Here is a 9,020-nt window from a genome sequence, read left to right on the forward strand (position 1 = left end):
GCGCGACCCTGCCCGTGAGCAATCTCCCAACTCATCTCTGTACATACATACATACACACCGTACCTGCAGTGGCACACGGCAAAACGTGTTTGGTTGTGTTATTAATCGAGAAGGTTAGGATCATTTCATTGTTATAAACAAGTACGGACATATTGTTAAAATGAACTCTACTCGAAAGAAGATTAATCATCAGTCGGTGTTTAAACCTCGCACGAAATGTGATGACAATTCAGAATTATCGAGTGAAATGATTATCAGTGCAAGAAAAACTGGCCAATTGAACTTATCATCACGCGGCTTGGCTACTGGTAATTTTCTTGGGTCCATCATTTAGATTAATTTACAATTATAATGTATCATTACGTCATAAGAATTATGTAAGAGATGTGTTACACTTTTATTTATTTTAGTATGTTTAAATATTAAGAGTAAAATGATGAAGAGTTAAGAGAGATAGAGAGAGAGAGTGAGAGAGAGAGAGAGAGAGAATTTCGGAGATTTCTTTACTCAATAAAAATTTACCAGATTAGAAAATGAACCTTTCCAAAAATAAACAATGTTTTAGTACCTCTTAGAGTATGGAATATACACGAGTGGACAGATGAAGAAATGAAACATGTTAATGTTGCTTGGGATTCTCAAAATGAAGGCGAAAGATGGTGGGAACAAGAACCACTGAAAACATTAAATTTGAGCTGTAACAGCTTAATTTATTTAGACTCAAAAATTGAACTATTATCTGAAATCTGTAATATGGATGTAAGTTATATATTTTCTTAAATGGAAGGAACATCAGTCTGTGTCATTCTTAATTAATTGTTTTAGTTACATGACAATCTGTTGGAAACAGTGCCACCAGAGATGGGTAATTTAAACAAGTTACAAAAACTTGATATGTCAACCAATAAATTGGAAACCCTTCCGTCAAATTTCTTTAATTTATATGAACTACGTTATTTGGATTTACATAATAATGCCTTAAAGGAACTGGATGCTGCTGTAGGAGATTTAATTATGTTGGAATATATGGTAACATATTTTATAACATTTTTTTGTTTCTGGGGCTCTATGATAAATCTTTCTCTATGCTGTTTATTCAGAATATTTCCTGTAACAACTTAACCAACTTGCCTGTCGGAATGGGGTATCTGGTACGATTGGTCTCTCTTGATTTGAGCCACAATAAGCTGAAAGAGTTACCACCAGATATAATGAGCATGCGAGGTGTGTTTTGGAATCACAAAAACTAAGTGATGTGTACAAATATTTATATGCTCGCACGTAGTGTAGTTAACCACTAGCATGCACCAAATATTAACCTCTTGCCATATAATGGCGAATAAGACTCATCACATAAATCTGCAGTACCAATTTAAATTGCATGGTAAGGGGTTAAGTAGATCTAACTGTAGTGTTACTTCATTGTCCCATGATAATTTATATGTGTTTGTATTTAGTGTGATGTAATGTGTTAACTCTTTTATTATAAAACTTTTGGAATATGTAAATTCTGTAATGCACTAGTGAGAACTATTATTGTACAAGTTTATGTTTAATTAATATTACTTATGAAATGGTTACACAAATATTCAGCAATTTGTTAATGAGGAAACTAAAAATCAGTTTATTGATAATAAATGTAATATATAAAGTATTTTTGAAATACTTTATATGATACGTTTATGCATGATGCTTGTTGAATTTTGACAAAAGGTTGTAGTTCTCTGGAGAACAGGTTCACAAACTGTGTACTTTTGTACAGGATTAAAGAAATTAGATGTGAGCTTCAATCATTTGGAAATTCTGCCACCTTTTGGGGAATTACGAAAATTGGAAGTACTGGTTCTCCGAGAAAATAATTTACGAATCTTCCCTGATACAACTGGTTGCATAGCATTACGTGAGCTTCACCTGGCTAATAACTGCATTACTGTATGTAATAACTGATGTGTTCATTATAATTTCTGAATTTATTTCACTTATATGTCATCAGGATTTATTTGTTTGTTTTTGTTATTTTGCAGTATTGTTGTTTCCTATTAGACACTATACAATAGGCAACATATTTTACTGTCATTATATTAATGAAATAATTGACTTTTCACTCAAAATGATTTTAATTACAACTTTCTATAATACATGTTTATTGTTCTCAGACAATTTTCTTATTACTTCAATAATTTTGCAAATATTGATGTCATTCACAGGCACCTTTTTATTAATACTTGTTAGATTCAGTCACTGTTAAAAGAATCACTCAGTATAATTTTCTTTTAATGGTGGATTTTGCAGGAGATAAATGTTCCCTCTCTGGAAAGTATGGGGAAATTAAGAGCTCTGACATTAGGAAATAATAATATTGAAGTCATTCCTGAAGAAATTATACAGTTGCTCAATTTAGAACACCTTGATTTATCTTGTAACAATATATCTATGTAAGTTGCCTGTTTAGTGTTAATCATATTTATTGTTAATAATTATACACTGAAGTTGGAAGTTATCAACAGAATAGAATAAATGGTCTTTTTAGAGTTCCTACTTGCATCAGTATAATGCCCAATTTACAAGTGTTTATAATTGAAGGAAATGAAGTAAAAAATGTTAGAAGAGATATAATAAAATGTGGTACCTCAAGAGTGCTACGACATCTGAGACAAAATATAATTCCAATTTCTTCTGAATCGAGGTTGTCTCCGTTATTAGGCACTGATGATAGTACCTTTCCTGATAAGTATGTATACAATATGAAATTGCCGTTGAAAGGGTATGTTATCGATACCAATATAATGTTTCAGGTATTGTATGAAAAGAACAAAACTACTGAGTCTTACATCTCGAAACCTTCGTAACATTCCAGAAACAGTCTTTGATGATGCAATAGAAGCTCAAGTGACTTGTATCGATTTGAGCAAAAACAAATTGTGTATTTTGCAAAATAAATTACGAATAATTGCTACGGTAACAGATTTAAAGCTATCGCATAATCAGTTATCATTAATACCTGATTGGATTGGTGAAAATCTTAAACACCTTCAACATTTAGACTTAAGCAACAATCAATTGTCATCATTACCCGACAGCTTCAGCTTGCTTAAGTTCTTGCGGGAAATTAATATATCATTCAACAGGTACACATACGAACATGAAATGATTCGTATAATTTGTAAACTTTCTGTTTTTATTATTAAATAACGTATTAATGTTCCAGATTTACGAAAGTACCTGATTGCCTCTACACAATAGATGCTTTAGAAATATTACTTGCAGATACAAATCAAATAATTGAAATCGATGTTGCCTCTTTGGCCCAGTTGAAAAGACTTGCTACCTTAGATCTTTCTAATAATAATATTGGGTTCGTGCCACCGGAACTTGGTAATTTAAAAAATCTCAGGTAATTGTGATTGCATGAAAAACTATATTAACGGCAATTTAATATTTGAAACTGATGATTTCAAGAGTATGTGATTGAGCCTAATTATCTAAATGTCACAAATTCCTATGTGTTGTCTTAAGATTAAAAATCATCTCGACAGTATATTAATGTTATAAAACTGAAGTCATTTGCGTGATTCCTTTTTAGGACACTTATAATATCTGGAAACTGTTTTAAATTACCAAGACATGCAACGTTAATGAAGGGTACCGATGAAATCTTGGCTTATTTACGAGATCGAATTCCAACATAACGATATGGTATAGCTGTATGCAGATTGTTGAGACGTAAGCAGAATTACATTTTATATATCTTTCATTTTTGCAATATAAGTTACATGCTCAATTTATTTTGAACTGTTGTATTTTTTATACAGCTACAACTATACCTTTTTTCCTTTGCAGTTTAAATTAATGTTAATATGCCAGAGAAATATCAAATTATAGATCATGAGATAATGAGAAAGAAGTGATGGAAAAATATGGTTTGTCTTGTGGATTATATACATCATTGTGATCATTGTGAATATATTATACAATATTTGTATATACATATATGTGCGAAAAATGTGATAGTAACAGCACAAACTAATCACAGGAAAATAAGAGATCACTTAAGAGATAGCTTAAGTTTCAATTTTGTCAGAATTTGAATGTTCTGCAATATTTGAGTTTTTTGTTCATCGCGAAACAATTACAATTCTGGATCGAAATGTATTGTAGATGGAATGAGATATACACAGTATTAAGTAAATTATACTAGTCAATGTCTGTAGTACATCTTATGTAATTTGATTTACATACATAAGTTATTTATTTGATTTACGTATTATAAGTTTGTAGATATATTTATGTAAAAAGTCAATACAAAATATTCCATAATCCTAACGTATCATATTCTTCAATTATTTTTTCAGAATGAAGAGTATAAAGAAATTATAAAAGTGAATTAAACCTTGCAAATTTCAATGCCAAAGGCTTTTACTTCTGCTGCATTTATGTAAATTGTTTATTTGGGTTTAAACTATATCAATTTAAGAATGAAAATGAAAATTAATTCTCGAATTTAAAACATTGAAATACATATGTTTATTGAATTTGTTTTGTTTATTATATAAAGTTAACGTATATCCAATGATTACCAGCTTTTTATGATTGACAAGTTTTAGGAATTTGAAAATAATATCACTAATAATTTGTATCTATATACAATTAGGGAAATTTATTGGTCTGTAGAATATTGACAATCCCATTTTTTCAATTGAAACAAATTGAAATAACCATGTGAATTGGCGTTTTTTTCCATTTAAAAGTAGAATTCGGTTTGCCGATGAATTCCGATGTCTCCTCGGAATTCATCGGTTTCTGGCAGCAGAGATCTCTGGTAGCAGCAAGTAGTAGCTGATAGAAAGCTCCTGCTGCCATATTTAATTTTTAGTTCCTCTTTCGTGGTTTCCTACAGATTGCTCTGAAATCGTGAAGCCGTTGCTATAGATGAGATTTAAATCTGCCTTTTGGGTTATATCTATGGTCGGCGTATAAAAATGGATCGTGTGGAGGGCGGATTTGATGTTTTCGATTCGTAGGTGAAATAGTGATAGTAAAAATAGGATTGATTCGGTAAATAGACTAACGCTAATACCTATATTGTCGGGATAAATGTACATTTAAGATTTATTTGTAAAAGGTTTGCCAAACAGTGAGAGGATTCATTCATGAGATATTTTAAAATGGCATAAAAAACGCGGTTTGCGTCGGATGATTTTCACTTTTCTACTGTTGGCATAGATTACTACTGAAGGGAAGCTGTGCATACTGCCTATTGTTGATGGTCTAACGGTAGCAGGATTTGAAAACTGAATCATTAATTTAACAACATTCACTATGAAGAACTTTATTTTCCTTCTTGCCTTTATTGAACTGGTATTTGGGCACGAAGATGGAGAATTCACATTGCAATATAATGAAGAAACATTCCCAATTGAAGTACCAAAAAAAAATCATTTTGTCATGTTTTACGCGCCTTGGTGAGTAGTTTTCAATCTTAAGAGAAAATTAATTTTCAGTCGTGACTGAAAGTATTATGAATCTAACAAGTATAGCAATGGATACATGTTGCATAAGTGTGTTATGGGTAATAACCCGTTATTTTTATAATTAATGAACATCGTAAAGGGCATTTTTCCATGGAATTTGTAAAATGAAATATCACATTCATTGATGATTTAGTTATAAATTTTATTATTTTTATTTAATTTTAATTTGAATTCATTACATCAACCAAAGTGTCTCAGTTATCTTCTGTCAACGCCCACAGCATAGTATTGTATTTCAGTATGTGATAAGATTTCGATTTGAACCTCCTATCCTCAAAAGTGTGTACAATATATTTCAGTATTCTTTAAAAGATATTTGTTATTATCTTTATATCTGTAACATTTCATTATGAATCAGTGGATTATATTTCATTAGTTTGTAGCTAAATTCTAGGATTATTTAGTATAGGTATGTCAATTTGCTTTGTATTCATAACAACTGCATTTTCAACTGGCTTATTTAAATACATTTTTTAGAATATATTTCATTTTGTTACAATGCTTACTGAATCTTTTACTTTTTGATTATCATTGCTAAGTTTCAGTGATCATTCATTCATGTATGTAAAATACTGTTCTTTCAATTGCAAATGAATGATTTTATTGTCCTTCAGGTGTGGACACTGCCAAAGATTAAGTCCTACGTGGGAACAATTAGCGGAAATGTTGCATGAAGATGAAGATAGTCGTGTTCGAATAGCTAAAGTTGATTGCACTACAGATAATGCTATATGTTCTGAACATGATGTAACAGGTTATCCAACGTATGTTCAATTTCATCACTTATATTTTTTTCAATGAGAAACACTACTTCAAAATTTCTTGTGTAAGTGTAAGGGTTACATAGTGAATTTGTAAGAACATTCATCATGTTGCAGACTCAAGTTCTTCAAAGTTGGTGAGAAAAAGGGAAGTCGGTTTAGAGGAACTCGAGATTTACCTTCCTTAACTGCTTTTATCAATGAGCAACTGGGTAGCGTTCCAAAGGTTATGATTCAATTCCCTGTATCATTTTATTTTCTCTTTCAGTTCTTAAATAAATGATCATTATAGGAGGAGGAACTTGACCCTTCATCTCCAGAAGCCATTAATGGGTTGATTGAGCTAACGGAAGACACATTTGACGATCATGTGGTCAAGGGTCAACACTTCATTAAGTTTTATGCACCTTGGTGTGGTCATTGTCAAAAGCTAGCCCCTACTTGGGATGAACTTGCCAATAGTTTTCGTCATGATAATTCTGTTAGTATTGCAAAAGTTGATTGCACTCAACATCGCTCAGTATGTGGCCAGTTCGACATTAAAGGATATCCAACATTGCTATGGATTGAAGATGGAAAAAAAGTAATGTGGAATTATGTTTCAGTGTAAACATTAATAAGGATATTTTATCTTTTAAGTTATTTATAAAATATTTTCATAATGTGTTAATTTTACAATCAGGTCATGAATTTATGGCACTTTGCATCCAAAACATAAACAAGCATTTAAATACTACAGTAAAAAATTTTAGTTTTGGAATATTTAAGATTTTTTACAGCTGGATAGTGAACAACGCAAACTCTTATTGAGTAGAAGCCATGTCTGTGCTATCATTAGTTTCTGATAGATTCCTTTTCAAATAAGACCCCAATAGTGTTTTGGTATTACAGGTATTGTTAATTGACTTAAATTGCATAGATATATAATAAACATATACTAATTTATACTCTGGGGTAACAAATATGTTCTGAAGTGTAGAAGTTTGAAATTTGAGGTTAGAAATATTGTTATGATCAATGGTTAATACGAATGTTTATGGGTAAAAGTCTTTTACTTTTGCATAACAGGTGGACAAGTATACAGGTGAACGTGGTCACGAACAATTAAAATCCTATGTTTCCATGATGCTTGGGAAAAGTGAGGATAAAACCACTGATAAAAAAGATGACACCGATGATGACACGATTCATTCTGTCATGACGTTAACTGGTGACAACTTTGAACATGGTGTAGAAAAAGGAATTTCTTTTATTAAATTCTTTGCACCTTGGTGTGGCCATTGTAAAAGAATGGCACCTACCTGGGAAGAACTTGGTAAAAAGTTTTTGAGCAATGAGAATGTCAACATTGTCAAAGTAGACTGCACAATGGATGCTAGCAAAAAATTGTGCAGTGATCAAGAAGTCGATGGTTTTCCGACTTTATTCTTATATCGTGATGGTCAGAAAGTAACCGAATACAATGGTTCACGACGCCTTGACGACTTATATGAATTTGTCATGAAGCATATCCAATCTCACGACGAACTGTGATTACTCATTTTCTTGTTGTAATAATTTTTCATTATACTTTGATAAGTCAATACTCATGGGAAGTATAAATACATTTAAAAAAAAACGTTTCATATAATAGTTGAGTCTAATTGAATCTGATTATATGTGTTATGAATTATCCTTATTCAGCGTTGCACTTAACTGGTCTGCTAAATGTTAACATGTTTATAACGAGTTTTTAATGCTTACCATTGTGTTAAAAAATGTACCGTTCATTTTTAAAAAATTTATTTTTAGTATTTTCCTATTGGTGATTTATGAAATCTGCAAATGATTAACAATATGATTACATGCCTCAAAATGTAATTAAATTTGTATTCTTGTGTCTTGCCTTTTATCTTATATTTTGTGCATATTTAATAATTACCTCGCAGAAACTCATAATTAAACCTTATAATGCAAATGTAATTCTACAGGGTGTGGTCTAATAATATTCGGAGGATGCAAAATTCATTTTATTAAGTTTCTCATTGATTTTCTGGATTAATGTAAAAAAGCTTCCTGAAACTTAGACACGCGAATATTTTAACGTATTGGAACAATTACTAACTGATAATGGTGCGTCACATTTAACAAATCGGTACGGAAGTAATTTTTCTTATTTGTACTTACCATCTATAAAAGAAAATTAAGACATGTTATCAAATGACATTTCATTCGTTATGGAGTTTTATGACACTCATATGATTACTTTCTTTCCTGGCATTATAAATCATTCGAATTTAAGCGGTATGTTATCATATTGTTGATCAGAAATTTTGAAAACACAACTTTGATCTTATACCGATATACTCATTCTATGAAGAGTGAAATGATATGTGTGCATCTGTAACTCATGATTCATCATTAAAGCGACTTTCTAATATTGCTGGGTTGGTCTATACGTTACCCTGTAACAATAAACTGAGAAAAATCAACATGTTTTACTTTAAGAGAACCAAAGGGTTTTCGAGTAAGGTACTGGGATCGAGATAAGAGGCGTCAAATATATATTACATAAATACGCAATACATTATACACTAAGTTCATTTACAACTACTTTACATAAGGTATGTACATGAACTACGTCATAATTAATACCCGAAGAAGTCAATTAGAAAGAAGCCACCAGCTTCGAACTGCTTACAGTTACAGTCTTTTATTCACACTTACTGTGTTTATATCTCACATTAC

The 9,020-nt window shown here is 31.1% G+C and overlaps 2 protein-coding genes across 4 annotated transcripts; both read left to right on the plus strand.

Moving 5' to 3' along the window:
* Positions 1-14: 14 nt before the first annotated feature.
* On the plus strand, positions 15-4,163 carry LOC105703017 (leucine-rich repeat-containing protein 40). Of its 2 annotated transcripts, XM_012431061.2 has the most exons (11): positions 15-309; positions 567-760; positions 827-1,030; positions 1,102-1,225; positions 1,764-1,933; positions 2,294-2,436; positions 2,532-2,732; positions 2,797-3,129; positions 3,210-3,395; positions 3,585-3,724; positions 3,842-4,163. In XM_012431061.2, the coding sequence occupies exons 1-10, from the start codon at positions 162-164 to the stop codon at positions 3,688-3,690; spliced, it is 1,809 nt and encodes a 602-aa protein (XP_012286484.1). In that variant the 5' UTR covers positions 15-161; the 3' UTR covers positions 3,691-3,724; positions 3,842-4,163. The 2 variants fall into 2 exon arrangements, with proteins under 2 accessions (XP_012286484.1, XP_012286485.1); XM_012431062.2 differs by lacking the exons at positions 1,102-1,225; positions 1,764-1,933.
* Positions 4,164-4,948: 785 nt separating this feature from the next.
* On the plus strand, positions 4,949-8,764 carry LOC105703023 (thioredoxin domain-containing protein 5 homolog). 2 transcript variants are annotated; one of them, XM_012431077.2, is made up of 6 exons: positions 4,949-5,056; positions 5,225-5,463; positions 6,147-6,296; positions 6,411-6,519; positions 6,586-6,876; positions 7,362-8,764. In XM_012431077.2, the coding sequence occupies exons 2-6, from the start codon at positions 5,321-5,323 to the stop codon at positions 7,824-7,826; spliced, it is 1,158 nt and encodes a 385-aa protein (XP_012286500.1). In that variant the 5' UTR covers positions 4,949-5,056; positions 5,225-5,320; the 3' UTR covers positions 7,827-8,764. The 2 variants fall into 2 exon arrangements, with proteins under 2 accessions (XP_012286500.1, XP_012286499.1); XM_012431076.2 differs by having other exon boundaries at positions 4,960-5,056; positions 5,124-5,463.
* Positions 8,765-9,020: the final 256 nt, after the last annotated feature.

The sequence above is a fragment of the Orussus abietinus genome, unplaced genomic scaffold (genome assembly GCF_000612105.2).
Source record: "Orussus abietinus isolate OABI.00-Male unplaced genomic scaffold, Oabi_2.0 scaffold175, whole genome shotgun sequence".
In the NCBI taxonomy this organism is placed as follows: domain Eukaryota; kingdom Metazoa; phylum Arthropoda; class Insecta; order Hymenoptera; family Orussidae; genus Orussus; species Orussus abietinus.

What these genes read in the sequence shown, in the direction of transcription:
- LOC105703023 (XM_012431077.2), top strand. Translation starts at nt 5,321, where the DNA reads ATGAAGAACTTTATTTTCCTTCTTGCCTTTATTGAACTGGTATTTGGG. An exon ending in GTCATGTTTTACGCGCCTTG is followed by an intron (nt 5,464 to 6,146) that starts GTGAGTAGTTTT and finishes ATTGTCCTTCAG; the next exon opens with GTGTGGACACTGCCAAAGAT. An exon ending in AACTGGGTAGCGTTCCAAAG is followed by an intron (nt 6,520 to 6,585) that starts GTTATGATTCAA and finishes TGATCATTATAG; the next exon opens with GAGGAGGAACTTGACCCTTC.
- LOC105703017 (XM_012431061.2), top strand. Translation starts at nt 162, where the DNA reads ATGAACTCTACTCGAAAGAAGATTAATCATCAGTCGGTGTTTAAACCT. An exon ending in TAATTATGTTGGAATATATG is followed by an intron (nt 1,031 to 1,101) that starts GTAACATATTTT and finishes CTGTTTATTCAG; the next exon opens with AATATTTCCTGTAACAACTT. An exon ending in GATAGTACCTTTCCTGATAA is followed by an intron (nt 2,733 to 2,796) that starts GTATGTATACAA and finishes ATAATGTTTCAG; the next exon opens with GTATTGTATGAAAAGAACAA.